The sequence below is a fragment of the Macaca nemestrina genome, chromosome 13 (genome assembly GCF_043159975.1).
Source record: "Macaca nemestrina isolate mMacNem1 chromosome 13, mMacNem.hap1, whole genome shotgun sequence".
NCBI classification, from domain to species: domain Eukaryota; kingdom Metazoa; phylum Chordata; class Mammalia; order Primates; family Cercopithecidae; genus Macaca; species Macaca nemestrina.
The window spans coordinates 62,264,046-62,283,715 of record NC_092137.1 but is presented as its reverse complement, the minus strand read 5'-3'; the positions used below and the strand labels follow the sequence as shown (position 1 = coordinate 62,283,715).

The window sequence follows — 19,670 nt, the reverse complement described above, 5'->3', positions numbered from 1 at the left end:
ACAACTTTGATGTGGGCGCCTATAGGTGTTCTAAAAATTGGGCACTTGATTTAATGGAGTATTTCATAAATAACACTAATCTAGAAGCTGGCCTAAGTACTAACCAAGGATCCAGTTCTCACAAAAACATTTCCTGTAGGATGTGGGCTGTATATTTTACTGCCAGTCTAGGTTCTATTATTGTTTACTTTATTCTTTACAACTTTTCTTGACTTCATGTATTTGTATTAAAAAGGATTTTATAGGCCGGGTGCAGTGGCTCACGCCTGTAATCCCAGCACTTTGGGAGGCCGAGGCGGGTGGATCATGAGGTCAGGAGTTCAAGACCAGCCTGGCCAAGATGGTGAAACCGCCGTCTCTACTAAAAATACAAAAAATAGGCCGGGTGCGGTGGCTCAAGCCTGTAATCCCAGCACTTTGGGAGGCCGAGACGGGTGGATCACGAGGTCAGGAGATCGAGACCAACCTGGTGAACATGGTGAAACCCCATCTCTACTAAAAAATACAAAAAACTAGCCAGGCGAGGTGGCGGTGCCTGTAGTCCCAGCTACTCAGGAGGCTGAGGCAGGAGAATGGCGTGAACCCGGGAGGCGGAGCTTGCAGTGAGCTGAGATCCGGCCACTGCAACTCCAGCCCGGGAGACAGAGCGAGACTCCGTCTCAAAAAAAAAAAAAATACAAAAAATAAGCCAGGCATGGTGGCAGGCGCCTGTAATCCCAGCTACTCGGGAGGCTGAGGCAGGAGAACCGCTTGAACTCAGATGGCGGAGCTTGCAGTGAGCCCAGATTGAGCCACTGCACTCCAGCCTGGGTGACAGAGTGAGACTCCGTCTCAAAAAACAAAAAAAAAGGATTTTATGGGCTGAAGTGCAATATCAATCATTTTCATTGTGACCATTTCTTTACTACTTTGAAGTATGTGATATACAATAAACTGCACATAATAAAGTATACAATTTTATAAGTTTTGACATATGTATACAATCATTGCTACACTTTCTTCTTCTTTTTTTTTTTCCCAAGACACAGTCTCTGTAACCAAGGCTAAAGTGAAGTGATCCGATCTCTCTCTGTAACCAAGGCTAAAGTGAAGTGATCCGATCTCAGCTTGCTGCAACCTCTGCCTTCCAGGCTCAAGTGATTCTCGTGCCCCAGCCTCCTGAGTAGCTGGAACTACAGACACACACCACCACGCTCGGCTAATTTTTTGTATTTTTAGTAGAGACAGGGTTTCACCATGTTGGCCAGGCTGGTCTCAAACTCCTGACCTCAAGTGATCTGCCTGCCTCAGCTTCCCAAAGTGCTGGGATTACAGACATAAGCAACCTGTAACCTAAAAACCTATGATAGTATTAATGAAATAATATCATAGCTTTCTAGGAGTCTTAAAATAGATATGTTTTCATATTCCTTCCCAAATGTTAAATATAGACAAAATGAAATAAGCACTACTGGCAGGATAAAAACTAAATAGCCGATATAAATGGCTGGTAAAACTTAGATATCCAAGTGTACTTATTATACTTTTCTAATCTGTTGGATTTGTGTGTGTGTGTGTGTATAAAAATATCTGTCACATAACATAATGGTTAAGAGAACAGATGAGTGTTTTTATTTTTGGGACAGAGTCTCGCTCTGTCGCCCAAGCTGGAGTGCAGTGGCACGATCTCGGCTCACTGAAAACTCCACCTCCTGGGTTCACACCATTCTCCTGCCTCAGCCTCCCGAGTAGCTGGGACTACAGGCGCCCGCCACCACGCCCGGCTAATTTTTTTGTGTTTTTAGTGGAGACGGGGTTTCACCGGGTTAGCCAGAATGGTCTTGATCTACAGATCTCGTGATCCACCCACCTCGGCCTCCCAAAGTGCTGGGATTAGAGCCGTGAGCCACCGCGCCCAGCCGGGTTTTTTTTTTTTTTTTTTTTTTTTTTGAGACAGTCTCACTGTTACCCAGACTGGAGTGCAGTGGCGCCATCTCGGTTGACAGCAACCTCTGCCTCCTGGGTTCAAGTGATTTTCCTGCCTTAGCCCCCTGAGTAGCTGGGATTACAGGTGTCTGCCACCATGTCCAGCTAATTTTTGTATTTTTAGTAGAGATGTGGTTTCCCCATGTTGGCCAGACTGGTCTCGATCTCCTTGCCTCAGATGATCCACTTGCCTCAGCCTCCCAAAGTGCTGGGATTACAGGCGTGAGCCACCAAGCCCAGAAACAGAACTCACTTTAAGATCAGACAAACTAGTCAACAAGTACAAGTAGCATAAAAAGGTACTCCAAATTTAAAATTTTTCTTTTTTTGCAGCAGGGTCTCCCCCCCAGGCTGGAGTGCAGTGACGTGATCTCTGCTCACTGCAACCTCCACCTCCCAGGCTGAAGCCAATTCTCCTGCCTCAGCCTCCTGAGTAACTGGGATTACTGGTGCCTGCCACCATGCCCGGCAATTTTTGTTGTTGTTGTTTTGTTTTGTTGTTGTTTTGTTTTTGTATTTTTAGTAGGAGAGATGGGGTTTTATCATGTTGGCCAGTCTGGTCTTGAACTCCTGACCTCAAGTGATCCACCTGCCTTGGCCTTCCAAAGTGCTGGGATTACAGACATGAGCCACTGCACCCGGTGAAAATGTTTTAATGAATTATCTTTTTTTTTTCTTTGTAAGTGGAATCTCGCTCTTGTTGCCCAGGCTGGAGTGCAGTGGCTCGATCTCAGCTGACTGCAACCTCCGCCTCCCGGATTCAAGCGATTCTCCTGCCTCAGCCTCCCAAGTAGCTGGGATTATAGGCGCCTGCCACAATGTCTGGCTAATTTTTGTATTTTTAGTAGAGACAAGGTTTCACCATGTTGGCCAGGCTGGTCTCAAAGTCCTGATCTCAGGTGATCCACCCACCTTGGCCTCCGAAAGTGTTGGGATTACAGGCGTGAGCCACTGCGCCCGGGCCGAATTATCTTTTATTATTTAAAAAAATTTTTTTTTGGAGACAGAGTTTCGCTCGTATTGCCCAGACTGAAGTGCAATGGCATGATCTCCGGCTCACCACAACCTCTGCCTCCCGGATTCAAGCGATTCTCGTGCCTCAGCCTCCCGAGTAGCTGGGATTACAGGCATGTGCCACCATGACCAGCTAATTTTGTATTTTTAGTAGAGACGGGGTTTCTCCATGTTGGTCAGCTTGGCCTCGAACTCCTGACCTCAGGTGATCCGCTCACCTCGGCCTCCCAAAGTGCTGGGATTACAGGCATGAGCCATCGTGCCCAGCCCTGAATTATCTTTTAAATTAAAATTAAAGTCAGTACACAACTGCAAACACTAAAAATCTAAAGAAACTATAAAAGAAAATATGTGAGAAAATCTGACAGCTCAAAAATACTCTCATCATTAAGAAGAATAAATTTCTATTGTAGGATATAATAGAAGCACTTACTTATTTATCTGAAAATAAATGTGATTAGCTAATTCAGTGACCTGGGTTTTCCCTTCCTAATTACCAATTTATTTTTTTTCCACCAAAAGACATAAACCAGATCATTAAAAGTCTGAGCTGGCAGTCATCTGGAATGCAAAGTGAACGACTTCAAGAAAAACCATATAGACATTAAAATTATCTGCCATAATGACTACTGAAACTGTTGGGGAAAAAAGCACTGTACATAAGTTTAAATTGAGAATTATTTGTGACCTCAAGGACAGAGATAGCACATTTAGGGGTCTTTAGGAACAATGTATTAATGTAAATTAAGATACACTGCCTCCTATCCCTGACTGATTATTAAAGATGACTGGATGAGATTGTGCTGCCTAATCTGAATTCTTGGTCTTTATTTATTATATCTATTATTGCCTTGGAAATTCTAACCAAATGCCAAGGATTCTGAGATCTAACCAAATGCAGTAGTGGTCAGCTTCTGAGCAATCACGTTATTGGCCCATTCTGTTCTTCTGAGACAGCTGCCAGGACCTGAGGCTAGTTTCCAGACTCTGTCCACAAGTAAGAGTATCCAAATTTTCAGATGATTCTACCTCTGAAAAAAGGATTCTAGGAAACAGTGTCTTTTCCTATTGCTGTTATTGCATAAAATCAATCTGAATGAACAAGCTAACATGTAATGAAAAATCTAGTTTACAAAGGAAAATTGACTTAAGTTTAACTCACCTGTCCATATTTGCCTAATTCCAGCTCTATAATGGCAACAGGCGTGTGTATTTGAGCTGAATGCCTTGACTGAGACTTGCCATCAACTCTCCAGCTCAGGCCCCGAAGCCCGCTATTCCAGCGGCTCTGGTTCATGAGGCTCTCACGGATTTTTGTCTTGTGGCTCTTCCAGAATTTGGAAATGACAGCAGCTTGGTCAGATGTGATCCCACCTTGCTTTTTGGTTTGAGCAGTCAAGAATGCTTCCAGCTGGTTGAAATCCATGTCTGCAGACGCAATAGACTATAAAGATGACAGAAAAAGCAAATAATTTGAATTTAGTAGGTAACTAAAAAGGATAGCTTCTTAACTACAGATCATATTTTGAGTGACTCTTAAATCACTGAAACAGGCCAGACAGAGTGGCTCACGCCTGTAATCTCAGCACTTTGGAAGGCAGAGGCGAGATCACTTGAGGTTAGGAGTTAAGAGACCAAACTGGCCAACATGGTGAAACTCCATCCCTACTAAAACTACAAAAATTAGCCAGGCATGGTGGTGCATGCCTGTAATCTCAGCTACTCAGGAGGCTGAGGCACAAGAATCGCTCGAACCAGGAGGTGGAGACTGCAGTGAGCCAAAATTGCACCACTGCACTCCAGTCTGGGTGACAGAGAGAGACACTGTCTCAAAAAAAAAAAAAAAAAAGTCACTGAAATAAACTTTCATAAAAGGTCATCACGGGACAGTAAGGAGGCCAGGTACAGTGGCTCACACCTATAATCCCAGCACTTTGTGAGGCTGAGGTGGGCAGATCACTTGAGGTCAGAAATTTGAGACCAGCCTGGCCAAAACGGTGAAACCCCATTTTTCTACTAAAATTACAAAATTGGCCGGGTGTGGTCGCACACACCTGTAGTCCCAGCTACTCGGGAGGCTGAGACAGAAGAATTGCTTGAACCCAGGAGGCAGAGGTAGCAGTGAGCTCAGATCACACCACTCCACTCCAGCCTGGGCGATACAGCAAGACTACACTGGAAAAAAAAAAAAAAAAAAAAAGTGGGTAGGGGAGGGGGTAGACAGTAATGAGAATAAGCTCTTTATAGCAAAAATACTCCATTTGGAAACATCAAATATCAGAAAAGCTACTGTTAAAAATTCCATGTCACTCAATTCGGTATCAATAACTAGAATATAATTTTTAAATATCCAGTTCTATGGTGGGGAGATAAAACGAAAATTTTTTTGAAGTAATAAAACAAGCCAGGTGTGGTGGTATGTGCCTGTAGTCCCAGCTACTTGGGAAGCTGAGGCAGAAGGACAGCTGGAGCCCAGAAGTTCAAGTCCAGCCTGAGCAACAGAGCAAGACCCTGTCTCTAAAATAATAATAACAATAAAACAAAAGAATTAAATTAATTGGTTGTCTAATAAAAATCTTACATAATTTCACAGTGCCTTATAGCCAGGCTTGGTTTGATATACTTCAACTGTATAATGCCTTATCCATATGATGCACTAAGTAAATTATTAAGTGAATGTATTATCTTAGCTTTGAAGTCCATCTTCAGCCAAACAGCTCATTCACAATAATACTACTGTGAAATTATTTACTACTTTATACTTTCCCATAAATTTTCAAAAGTTAATTGCCATTGAATCTGGATTCTCTATTCTAGTATCCAAGAAAACACAGTAACTAAATATAAGCTCAAGCATAGTAACATGCCTTAAATTTGCACAGTACTCTTTAGCATACCATAGCATTTTCACATCTACAGGCGTACTTCATTTTATTGTGCATCACTTTATTGAACTTCACTTTATTATACTTCACAGATACTGCATTTTTTACAAATTGAAGGTCTGCGGCAACCCTATACTAAGGAAGTCTATTGGTGCCATTTTTCAAATAGTATATGCTCACCTTGTGTCTCTGTGTCACATTTTGAAAATTCTCATATTTCAAACTTTTTCACTATTTATATCTGTTATGGTGATCTGTGATCAATGTTACTATTGGAATTCTTTCAGGGCACCATGAACCATGCCCATAGAAGACAGATAACCTGATAAATGTCTTGTGTTCTGACTGCTCCAACCACTGGCCGTTCCTTCTCTTTCCCTCTCTGCAAGCCTCCCTATGACCTGAGACACACAATATTGAATTTAGGCCAATTAATAACCCTACAATGGCCTCTAAATATTCAAAAGAAAGAGTCAAACGTATCTCATTTTAAATCAAAAGCTAGAAATGTTTAAGCTTAGAAAGGAAGCCAAGATAGGCTGAAAGCTAGGCCTCCTGTGCCAGACAGCTAGCCAAGTTGTGAACGCCAAGGAGAAGTTCTTGAAAGAAATTAAAAGTGCTACTCCAGTGCACACACAAATGACAAGAAAGCAAAACAGAGCCAGGCGCAGTACAGGTTCACGCCTGTAATCCTGGCACTTTGGGAGGCCGAATTGGGCAGATCACTTGAGGTCAGGAGTCTGAAGCCAGCCTAGACAACATGGTGAAACCCTGTCTCTACTAAAAATACAAAAATTAGCTGGGCGTAGTGGTGCACACCTGTAATCCCAGCTACTCGGGAGGCTGAGGCAGGAGAAATGCATGAACCCAGGAGGCAGAGGCTGCAGTGAGCGAGTTTGCACAACTGCACTCCAGCCTCAGTCTGGAGGACAGTGTGAGACTCTGTCTCAAAAAAAAAAAAAAAAAAAAAAAAAAAAGCAAGCAAGCAAGCACAACAGCCTTCTTGCTGATATGGAGAAGGTTTTGGTGGTCTGGACAAAAGATCAAACCAGCCACAACCTTCCCATAAGCCAAAACCTAATCGAGGGCAAGGCCCTAACTTTCTTTAATTATATGTAGATTGAGAGAGGTGAGAAAGCTTACAGAAGAAAAGTTTGAAGCAAGGTTGGTTCATGAGGTTTAAAGAAAGAAGTTGTCTCCATTAACACAAAAGTACAAGATGAAGCAGCAAGTGCTGATGTAGGAGCTGCAGCGAGTTATCCAGAAGATCTAGCTATTTGATGAAGGTAGTTACACTAAACAAAAGATTTTCAATATAGATGAAATAGCTGTATATTGGAAAAAGATACCATCTAGGACTTTATTTTTTGTTTGTGAGTTCTCATAAAGTAGGACTTTCACAGCTAGAGAGAAGTCAATGCCTAGCCTCAAAGACAGGCTGACTCTCTTGTTAGAGGCCAATGCAGCTGGTGACTTGAAGTTGAAGCCAATGGTCATTTATCATTCAGAAAACTCTAGGGCCCTTAAGAATGATGTTAAATCTACTCTGCCCATGCTCTGTAAATGGAACAACAAAGCCTAAACAGCACATCTGTTTACAGCATGGCTTCCTGAATTTAAAATATTCAGCTGAATTTAAAATACTCACAGTGGGCTTAATATTTTAAGGAAACCTACTGCTCAGAAAAAAAGATTCAAAATATTACTACTCACAAACAATGCACGTAGTCACTCAAGCGCTCTGATGGAGACGTACAAGGAGATGTTATTTTCATGACTGCTAACACGGCATTCATTCTTCAGTCCATGGATCAAGAAGTAATTCTGACCATCAAGGCCTTTTTTTTTTTTTTTTTTAAAGAAATACATTTTGTGACCAGGCATAGTGGCTCAAGCCTATAATCTCAGCACTTGGGAGGCCGAGGTGGGCAGATTGCTTGAGCCTGGGAGTTCGAGACCATTCTGGGCAACATGGCGAGACCATGTTTTTACAAAAAATACAAAAAAATTAGCCGGGCAGGGTGGTACACATCTGTGGTCCCAGCTACTTAGGAGACTGAGGTGGGAGGATCATGTGAGCACAGGCGGTCAAGGCTGAATAAGCCAAGATGGCACCATTGCACTCCTGCCTGGGCGACACAGCAAGACCCTGTCTAAAAAGAAAAAGAAAAAGAAAGAAATACATTTTGTAAGGCTATAGCTGCCATAGACAGTGATTACTCTAATGGATCCAGGCAGAATAAACTGAAAACCTTCAGGAAAGGATTCACCATTCTATATGCCACTAAGAACATTCATGATTCATAGAAGAATGTCAAAATATCAACGTTAACACGAGTTTGGAGGAAGTTGATTCCATTCCTCATGGATGACTTTGAGGAGTCCAAGACTTCAGTGGAGGAAGTAACTGCATATGTGGTGAAAATAGCAAGAGAACCAGAATTCGAAATGAAATCTGAAGATGTGATTGAATTGTTGCAATCTTATGATCAAACTTGAATGGATAAGAAGTTACTCGTTATGGAGGAGTAAACAAAGTGGTTTCTTGGTATATAGTCCTAGTAAAGATGCTGTGAACATTGCTGCAGTGACAACAAAGGACTTAGAACATTACAGAAACTTAGTTGATAAAGCAGCGGCAGGGTTGGAGAGGACTGACTCCAATTTGAAAAAGGTTCTACTGTGGGTAAAATGCTATCAAACAGCATCACATGATACAGAGAAATCTTTCATGAAAGGGAGAATCCACAGATGCAACAACCTCATTGTTGTGTTATTTAAGAAACTGCCACAGCCACCCCAACTTTCAGCAATCATCACTCTATCAATAAGCAGCCACTGACATCAAGGCAATTCAAATCCCACTTCTGACACACACACACACACACACACACACACACACACACACACATATTTAGAAAACAAAAACAAGACACCAAGGCAAGACCCTCCACCAGCAAAAAGAATATGACTTGCTGAAGGCTCAGGTAATCATTAGCATTTTTTAGCAATAAAGTTTTTAGGTTTTTTTGCGGGGAGAGATGGGGTCTCTGTTACCCAGGCTGGAGTGCAGGGGCACAATCATAGCTCACTTGTAGCCTCAAACTCCCGGGCTCAAGTAATCCTCTCACTTTGGCCTCTTCAACAGTAATAAAGTATCCCTTAACTAAGGAATGTATATTGCTTTTAAAGACACAGTGCTATTATACACTTAATATAGTGTAGTATAATATGGTATGGTACAGCATAAACACAACTTTAATGCACTAGGAAACAAAAAAATTCATGTGACTCGCTTAATTGCATTATTCACTTTATTGTGGCCACCTGGAAGCAAACCCATGGTATTTCCGAGGTATGTCTGTATTACTACACTTGACCCTCATAATCAATTTTCAAAGGCAACGGGGTAGATAATAGTATTATAGTGCTCTTCACTCTCAACTTATAGAAAAGGAAACTGAAGCTTCAAGCAGCCAACTGATTTTTCTGAAAGCACCATGAGATAAGTGCAGGGACAAAGCCTCAACTGTTAAGCCAGGTTTCCCTCTGATTAGTTGCCACAAGTGACTACATAGAGAAGTAGACTCGGTATCACCACCACTGAAAAAAATGTAAACTGGTACATTCTGCCAACAATGATACAGAGATGCCAGTCCCTAATGAGTATCTACAATGCTTCAGTTGCTGGCCTTCAGAGATCCTGAGAGATCAATGATTTGAAGAGTATTACCACAAATTTTTACTTAAGGTTTAGATGTTTGAGTGAGGAACATGTAAATGTTATCAGAACTTAGAGAGCCAACAGTGAATAGAAAAACTGAGAGATAAGATAGAGAAGGCAGTCTGCAGCCGGATTAAAGTGTATCAAGTTTAGACATTGTTATATATACACAATGAGGGGCCACTAAGGGCTAGGTAACTGGAAAATCATGATGCAATGTGTGGTTTAGAATGCCGAATTTGGCCAGGTGTGGTATCACGTGCCTGCAGTCCCAGCTACTCCAGAGGCTGAAGCAGGAGGATTGTTTAAGTCCTGGAGGTTGAAACCAGCCTGGAAAACACAGCAAAACCCTGTCTCTCTTTTAAAAATGTTTTTAATTAAAAATTTTTTTTCTAAACTGAATCTGATAACAGTAAGTAGTTGGACTGAAGTGGGAGATTATCAGAGGGCTAGGGCAATGGAGCCTAGGGGAGGACGGCAGCAGTTAATAACTTAGTCCCAAGAGTAAGCTTCCCCTTGCCTCTTCTTTGCTATGCCCCTATCTGCTAGTGGCCATGGGGACTGGCATAAGCTCCAAACCAGACAGATCACAATGTCCTCCTTTCTCTGGGCACACTGACTGGTCTAAATGAATTTCCCAATTTAGGGCAGGAGAAATGGTCTTGTCTTTTTGGGTCATAGTATAAGAAGGACATGAGGCTGGGGTTACAGACAGCATTTTCTTGAACCTTTTGGCAAAAGCACGTCTGCAAGAAAATAGAATGAAGCCAAGGAGAGATGAGAGTGGATTTTAATGGGGTGATATCCCTGTTTTACAGTTCCCAAGAGCCTGGTTCCTGCAGGCCTTCCTGCAATTCTATAATGCTATCTTGGCATCCTTCCTACAGACAACCCAATATTCCATCGAGTATTCAAGGTAGTTTGAGCTGTATTCCTATCATTTGGAACCAAGAGTCCTGACTAAAAGAGGGTGGTGGCAGTGGGAACAGAAGAATGTAAAGGTAGACAACACAAGGTAGAATACAGGTAGAGCAAGTGAGACTGGAGCTGAAAGAAAAACAATATGTCTTTCATTTCTTCATTAATATAAAAAATTGTATGGTAAATATTACAACTTTCTGGTACATTAAAGATATTTCACATTACAATTCAATAAACATTTACTGAATATTTGCCTATTTACCAGAAAGCAGGACCCCAAACCTCTGGCTATGCCAATCAATACAAATACAGGCTGGGCATGGTGGCTCACACCTGTAATCCAGCACTTTGGGAGGCTGAGGTGGGCAGGTCACCTGAGGTCAGAAGTTCAAGACCAGCCTGTCCAACATGGAGAAACCCCATCTCCACTAACAATACAAAAATTAGCCGGGTGTGGTGGCAGATGCCTATAATCCCAGCTACTCGGGAGGCTGATGCAGGAGAATCATTTGAACCCAGGAGGCGGAGGTTGCAGTGAGCCAAGATTGCGCCACTGCACTTTAGCCTGGGGGACACAGCGAGACTCCACCTCAAAAAAAAAGAGAAGAAAGAAAAAAAAGTATTATTTTGTATAATATACTTATAATTAAGTAAAATTACTTCCACTGACACCTTGCTTCACAATGTTATGTCACAACTCAGGTAATTTGTATCATTCTTCTTCTCAAATAATATCAAGAGGTATCCATTCTGATATAATTTCATCTGTGACAACAGTTATTTTGGTTGGGTTCCAGTCAGTAATATCTTGAACTAGGGTCAATTCATCCAAATTTAGAACAATTAAAAATTAAATGAGAAACTGATTTTGGTTTGGGTTCAAAGTCATCAATTTTCATTTAAGAAATGCTTGAATAGCCACCATAAAACAGATACTGTTCACAGCACACCACTTCCATCTACTGGCAGCCTAAGCTGACAGCCTGGTACTCATCCTTTATTCTTTTCTCTCTTCTACATCTTCAATCAGTGGTTTTCAACACTGGCTGCACATTAGAATCCTGAAGTACAATTTTAAAATATCAGTGCCCAGCTATTTTCCCAGAAATTCTGATTTCTAGGAATTATAGAGCGAAGCCTAGGCATTGGTATTGTTTAAAAGTTTCCAAAGTGATTCTGGCAGGCAACGAAGTGTTAAAAACAAATGCTGGCAGTAAAATGAGTTTGAAAAGAAAAAAGAAAAAGAAAAACAAATGCCTGTAACTTTCCATTGTCAAGTTCTACTGATTGTTACATCTGAAATAATTATCTAATAATATGTCCCCTCTGGTTTGTCCCTACTAGCTGGTAGAAGCACTCACTATCTTGAACCTAAACTAAGTGTGGACCCCCTCCAGTCTATGTTCTATACCACTATCAAAGTGATATATCTAAAATATAAATATAGGATGCTGGCACTTGCTTGTTTAAAGTTATTCCATGGCTGCCCATTACTTGCTTCAGTGGTGGTCGGGCAGGATGATGTGAAGCACTCTCCTAGGAGGTATAAGTTGTACATAATATAGTTAGCAGTAGTAATAGTACAAGTATTGAAGTTTGTAAAGATTTTTATAAGTATAAATCAGAGGGTTTTCAAAGTATCCTTATATTAAACAATTACCTCCCTCATTTTAACTGTTTACTTGAATGGAAGAAAAAAAGAAAATGACAAACACAGGAACTCTGCAGGGAACTATATCATGCATGTATTACTATCATGCACATGTTAAATGTGTCAGAGGAATAAAAATTTGAAAACTGATAAAACAGAACAGTGGTTCTCAACCAGGTAGTATTAACCTCCCAAAGGCACCTGAGAAATGGTGGAGGCTACATTTGGTTTCACAGTAATTGGAGGGAGTGCTGTTGGCATTAAGTGAGCAGGAGCTATGGATGCTCGGCATCCTTCGATGCCCAAGAAATAGGAGTTGGCAAGCTTTCTGTAAAAGTTGTAACCATCGCCGGGCGCGGTGGCTCACACCTGTAATCCCAGCACTTTGGGAGGCCGAGGCGCGCGGATCACAAGGTCAGGAGATCGAGACCACGGTGAAACCCCGTCTCTACTAAAAATACAAAAAATTAGCCGGGCGCGGTTGTGGGCGCCTGTAGTCCCAGCTACTCGGGAGGCTGAGGCAGGAGAATGGCGTGAACCCGGGAGGCGGAGCTTGCAGTGAGCCGAGATCGCGCCACTGCACTCCAGCCTGGGCGACAGAGCAAGACTCCGTCTCAAAAAAAAAAAAAAGTATTTTTCACGGTTTTAATAAACACCAAATTTTCCAGGAATGCAATTAATACAACTTGTACTTTGACTTCGTTGGAACTTAACAAACAGGATATTAAGTATTTTGAAAAATCTCATTACCAGTGACAATACCATTTAAAATATCTTACCTACCAATACAACATATTTTATATACCTGCATTTCTTGCTGTGCATTCACAGTAATTCTATGTACAGGTACAAGCATCTGATTAATTCATTACATGTTCTAATGATATAATGCTTAAACATTTATATTTTAAAATATATATTTCAAATTATGTTGTTTTAGATTTCTTATACTTTTCCTTTGTGTTACATTTATGACATCATATTAGAAACTATGTGTTGGCCGGGCACGGTGGCTCACACCTGTAATCCCAGCACTTTGGGAGGCCGAGGAGGGCAAATCACAAGGTCAGGGGATTGAGACCATCCTGGCTAACAAAGCGAAACCCCGTCTTACTAAAAATACAAAAAATTAGCCGGGCATGGTGGCGGGTGCCTGTAGTCCCAGCTACTCGGGAGACTGAGGCAGAAGAATGGTGTGAACCCCGGAGGCGGAGCTTGCAGTGAGCCGAGATTGCGCCACTGCACTCCAGCCTGGGCAACAGAGCAAGATTCAGTCTCAAAAAAAAAAAAAAAAGAAACAAATTGTGTGTTAATTTTATTATATTGAATTATAATTAAAAGAGTTCCTTTTAAGGATCATCAAGGAGCATTAGAAAATATTTACTATAAAAAAAAGAAACACTGGACTGGATATGTTTGAGAACCACTGAGCATCAAGTTCAAACTCAACGCAACAGGTCCTGGCTTATCTTTCAGTGTCTATTTTATAACTTCTTGCCTCCCGCACTGGACAGACTCAAACAGCACTAACCTGTTTGTAATTTCCCGACTAGCAATCCCAATATGATGCTTCTATGTGCCTCTGTTAGTGCTGTTCTAAATGTTCTGAAATGTCTTATCATCACCTTCGTCAGATTAATTGCTATTCACCATTCAAGAGTCAGTTCAAGTATGGCTTCTCCAATACTCCTCCTCTCCTAGTAAGGTAAGTGCCCCCTTTCTCTTCCAAAAATGCCCTAATATCTCTATCCCTGCACTTACCTCAATGAAATGAAATTATGTCAAAAAGTCTATTTGACCCAACAGAGTCTACACTTTCAGGGCAGAGTCTATGTATCTCTGCAAATATATCATCTAACACCTTGAAGTAGAATTCATATTCCAACAAGCATTCATACTGTATCAACAATATTTTAAATCAAAAATTCTAAAAGCTGCAGATCAATATTAAGTCCAGAATTATTTAAAGCTACCAACTTCTTGCTTTACAAAATTCTCTCACATACATTCACAAACCATAAACTTCTTTAAGATAAGAGTAGAAAATAATTCAGGGTGCTGATTTCTGTTTGCCTAATCTAGCCTAGCAAATTAGCAAGGAGCTCAGAGCCCAAAAAAAAAAAAAAAAAAAAAAAAAAAAAAAAAAAAGATTTAGGCTAGGATACTAAAGAAAAAAAAGACTTTGAATGAAGAATGAAAATATAATTTATCACTTTTTTTGTCTTTTGAGACAGGATCTTGCTCTGTCACCCAGGCTGGAATGCAGTGGCACAATCATGGCTCACTACAGCTTTGCCCTCCTGGGCTCAAGCAATCCTTCCACCTCAGTCTTCCGAGTAGCTGGGACTAAAGGTGTGTACCACCACACCTGGCATATATATATATATATATTTATTTATTTTCTAGGCAGAGAGATTTTATATATATATATATAAAATCTTTTTTTTTTTTAATAAAGACAAAGCGATATGGTTTGGCTCCGTATAATCTTTTTTTTTGTAAAGACAAAACGATATGGTTTGGCTCTGTGTCCCCATCTAAATCTCATCTTGTAGCTGCCATAATTCCCACGTGTTGTGAGAGGGACCCAGTGGGAGATAACTGATTCATGAGGGCGGATCTTTCTTGTGCTGTTCTCTTGATAGTGTATAAGTTTCAGGAGATTTGATGGTTTTAAAAATGGGAGTTTCCCTGCACAAACTCTTCTCTTGTCTGTCACCACTGAAGACATGCCTTTTTGCCTTTCACCTTCCACCATGATTGTGAGGCCTCCCCAGTCACGTGGAACTGTAAGTCTAATAAACCTCTTTCTTTTGTACATTACCTAGTCTCAGGTATGTCTTCATCAGCAGCATGAAAACTGACTAATACACAGGGGCTCACTATGTTGCCCAGGCTGGTCCTGAACTCCTAGACTCAAAGCAATCCTTCTGCCTCAGCCTCCCAAAATGCTGGGATTACAGGTGTGAGGCAGTGTGCCCAGTCTCTCTGAATTACTTCTTTCAACTCTATGTCAAACTATAATTATCTCTAAATAAAAAGCTTAATTTAAGAAAAAAATCTATAAGAAATACTCTGACCTCTAGATTTAAATTCTAAGTCTTCGATATGGTTTACAAGAAGACTCACAGTTAGGGACCTTCTCCCCTTCTCTAGCTTCATTGCTCTTCATATCCCCCTACCTCTTAAAATCTTCCAATCATTTGTTCTTCCTACCATCGCTATTGAACTCCTTTTAGCTCCTAAGTGTGCATTCTATCTCTATCCTCTTGGCCTTTGCCTAGGCTGTTCTCTCTGCCTAGAAAATCTTAGTTGCTATTCCTTTATCCCCTTACCTTGTTGACACCACCTCTTTCTTCAGGCTTTGATATAGATCTTACTTTTTACATGAAGTCTTTCCTTAACTCCCAAATCTGGGACAGGGGCCTCCTTCTAGATTGCCTAGTAAACTAGTGGTATTTATTAAAATTCAGGGTAGCTGCCAGGCCTATATCTTGCTCCAAAGGTCATTGCCTTCTTATTTAATATTTAATCCCCAAGGTCTACAAACTGATTGGAACATAGTAGGTGCTCTATAAATACATGTTGAAGGGAAAGCAGGCCGGGCGCAGTGGCTCAAGCCTGTAATCCCAGCACTTTGGGAGGCCAAGATGTGCAGATCACGAGGTCAGGAGATCAAGACCATCCTGGCTAACACGTTGAAACCCCGTCTCTACTAAAAAAAATACAAAAAACTAGCCAGGCGACGTGGCGGGCGCCTGTAGTCCCAGCTACTCGGGAGGCTGAGGCAGGGGAATGGCGTAAACCCGGGAGGTGGAGCTTACAGTGAGCTGAGATCCGGCCACTGCACTCCAGCCTGGGCGACAGAGCCAGACTCCGTCTCAAAAAAAAAAAAAAAAAAGAAGAGAAAGAAAAACTATGGAATACAGTGAAAAGATCAATAGGCTCATGCCTCTAATCCCAGCACTTTGGGAGGCCGACATGGGCGGATCACTTGAGGTCAGGAGTTCCAGACCAGCCTGGCCCACATGGTGAAACCCGACTCTATTAAAAAAACACACACACAAAAAATTAGCCACGCATGGTGGTGTATGCCTGTAATCCCAGCTACTCAGGAGGCAGGAGAATCACTTGAACCCAGGAGGCGGAGGTTGCAGTGAGCCAAGATTGTGCCACTGCACTCCAACCTGGGCGACCGAGTGAAACTCCATCTAAGAAAAAAAAAAAAAAAAAAAAATCAATAGCTGCCAGGGTTTGGGGGCAGGGGAATGGAGAGATAATAGGTGGATCCCAGAGATTTTTGGACATTGAAACCAATCTGTATGATACTATATCCCAGATGCATGTCATTATACATATGTCAAAACCCACAGAAGTTACAATATCAAGCATGTACCCTAAGATAAATTATAGACTTTGGGTAGTAATCATGTGCCAATCTTGGTTCACCCATTGTTTAACAAATGTACCAGTCTAGGCCTTGGAAGGCAGAGCAAGATGGCCAAACAGAAGCCTCCACCAATCATCCTCCCTGTCAGAACACCAAATATGACATCTACATAAAAAAGCACTTTCACAAGAACCAAAAATCAGGTGAGTGATCACAATACCTGGTTTTAACTTCATATTGCAGAAAAACAAACTGAAGTGGGTAGGAGAGGTCCCTGAATTTCTGACACCACCCTTCCCCCATTCCCCCAGCAGCAGCCAACTAGAAAGAATCTGTATGTTTGGGAGAGGGAGAGTGCAGCAATTGTGGGACTTTACATTGGAACTTGGTGCTGCCAACACCAGGCAGAACTCAGCCAATGTCCACAGAGGGTGCATTTAGACTGGCTCTAGTCAAAGCGGGATTCCTCATCTCAGAAGCCAGAACTTGAGTTCAGCAAGCCTTACCACAGAAGGCTAAAGAGCTCGGGGGTCCTCAATAAACAAAAGGTATTCTAGGCCACAGGACTGAAGCTTATAGGAAAGTCTAAAAGCTGTGCTGGGATCAGAGCCAGCAGAGTCAGGGGACACATGACCTAGTAAGACACCAGCTGGGGTGGCTAAGGGAATGCCTGCATCACCCCTCTGCCAACCCCAGGCAGCACAGCTCACAGCTCACAGCTCCAAAAGAGACTCCTTCCTTCAACTTAAGAGGAGAGAAAACAGTAAAGAAGACTTTGTTTTGCAACGTGGACACCAGCTCTGCCAAAGTAGAACAGTGCACCAATCAGAGTCGTGAGGCCCCCACTCCAGGCCCTAACTTCTGGACAACATTTCTAGACAAACCCTGGGCCAGATGGGAACCAGCTGACATGAAGGGAAGGATCCACTCCTGGTGGGATTCAGCACCTGCTGACTAAAGGGCCTTTCAGCCTTGAATAATCAGCAGTGGTAACCAGGTAGAACATGTTGTGGGCCTTGAGTGAGACTATGAAACATGCTGGCTTCAGGTGTGACCTACCACATTCCCAGCTATGGTGGCTATGGGGAGAGACTCCTGCTTGAAAAAAGTAGAGGGGAAAAATAAAGGTACCAGCTTAGGTACCAGCTCTGCCACAGTAGAGAAGAGCACCAAACAGACTTGGGGTCCTCAATTTCAGGCCTTGGTTCTTAGATGAAATTTCTGGACCTATCCTGGGCCAGAAAGGAGCCCACTGCCAGAAAGGGTGAGTTGCAGGTCTGGAAGCATTCACCACAAGCTGACTGAAAAGTCCTTGGGCCTTAAGTGAACATTGGCAATACTTCCTATGGGCCTATGATGCTGGCAGTCATAGGCAGAGGCTCTCCTGCCTGGGAGAAGGGGAGGAGAGAGTGGGAAAGACTTTGTCTTGTGGTTTCGGTGCCAGCTTAGCTGCAGCAGAACAGAGGACCAGGCAGATTCCTAAGGTTTACAAACCAGGCCATGGCTCCCAGACAGCATCTCTGAAACCTACTAGGGCTCAGGAGAACTCGCCTCTCTGAATGGAAGGATACAAGCCTGGCTGGCTTCACCATCTGCTGATTATGTAGAGTCCTAGGCCCTGAGAAGTAGCCAGGTAGTGGTTACAGTGGGCCTTGGGCAAGACCCAGTGCCATGCTGACTTCAGGTGACCCAGCACAGTGCCAGTGGTAGTGGCCACAGAGGTCCTTGTGTTACCCATCCCTCAGCTCCAGGCAGTCCAGCACAGAGAAAGAGACTATTTGGGAAAAAGGGAAGAGAACAAGAGTCTCTGCCTGGCAATAGAAAGAATTCTTCCAGATCTTATTCAAGACCACCAAGGTGGTACCTCTACAAGTCTGTAAGAACTTCAATGATGTTGGACTTGGGGTACCCTTAATGCAGATACAACTTAGATCACAACACCCCTGTCCTTTCAAATACCTGGAAAGCATTCCCAAAGAGGATGAGTAAAAACAAGATGTACTAGATGGTGAAGACTATAATAAACATCTAATTCTTTAATGACTAGACACTAATGAGAATCCACAAGCATCGAGACCATCCAGGAAAACATGACCTCCCAAAATGAACTAAATAAAGCACCAGGGGCCAATCACAGAGAGGCAGAGATATGTAATCCTTCAGGACAGAAAATTCAAAATAGCTGTTTTGAGGAAACTTGAAGAAATTCAAGAGAACATAGAGAAGGAATTCAGAATCTTTCAGATGAATTTAACTACAAAATGGAAATAATCAGAAAGAATCAAAAGGAAATTCTGGAGCTGAAAAATGCAATTGACATAATGAAGAATGGATCAGAGTATCTTAAAAGCAGACTCGATCAAGCAAAAGAAAGAATTAGTGAGCTTGAAGACAGGCTATTTGAAAACACACAGTCAAAGGAAACAAAAAAGAAAAAGAGGCTGGGCACGGTGGCTCATACCTGTAATCCTAGCACTTTGGGAGGCCAAGGCGGGCAGACTGCCTGAGCTCTGGAGTTCAAGACCAGCCTGGGCAACATGGCAAAACGCAGTCCCTAATAAAAATACAAAAAAATTAGCCAGGCATGGTGGCGTTCGCCTGCAGTCCCAGGTACTCGGGAGGCTGAGGCATGAGAATTCCTTGAACCCAGGAGGCAGAGGCTGCAGCAAGCTGAGATCATGCCACTGCACTCCAGCCTGGGCGGCAGAGCAAGACTCTGTCTCAAAAAAAAAAAAAAGAGAAAGAAAGAAAGAAAGAAAGAAAAGAAAGAAAGAAAGAAAGAAAGAAAGAAAGAAAGAAAGAAAGAAAGAAAGAAAGAAAGAAAGAAAGAAAGAAAGAAAGAAAGAAAGAAAGAACAAAAAGAAGAAGAATGAAGCACACCTACAAGATTTAGTAAATAGCCTCAAAGGGCATCTCTATGAGTTACTGGCCTTAGAGAAAGTAAACAGAGACACAGGTGTAGAAAGTTTATTCAAAGGAGTAATAGCAGACAACATCCCCAACCTAGAGAAATACATCACTATTCAAGAACAAGAAGGTTACAGAACATCAAGCAGATTTAACGCAAACAAGACTGCCTCAAGGCATTTAGTAATTACGCTCCTGAAAGTAAAGAATAAA

General features: G+C 42.1%; 1 protein-coding gene across 10 annotated transcripts in view; it reads right to left on the bottom strand.

The window, feature by feature from the left end:
- The window catches only part of LOC105465113 (copper metabolism domain containing 1), a 248,464-nt gene that overhangs the window by 121,934 nt on the left and 106,860 nt on the right, over positions 1–19,670 (bottom strand). For 6 of the 10 annotated variants that reach the window (XR_011611791.1, XM_071076787.1, XM_071076782.1 and 3 more), the window contains exon 2: positions 4,142–4,423. Coding sequence is in view for 9 of the 10 variants with exons in the window: in XM_071076782.1 (XP_070932883.1) it covers positions 4,142–4,423 (282 nt within the window). In the remaining variant the exon portion in view is untranslated. Of the gene's footprint in view, positions 1–4,141; positions 4,424–5,033; positions 5,057–11,971; positions 12,046–19,670 lie in introns of those variants that run through there. The other 4 variants (XM_071076784.1, XM_071076786.1, XM_071076783.1 and 1 more) reach the window with 2 other exon arrangements.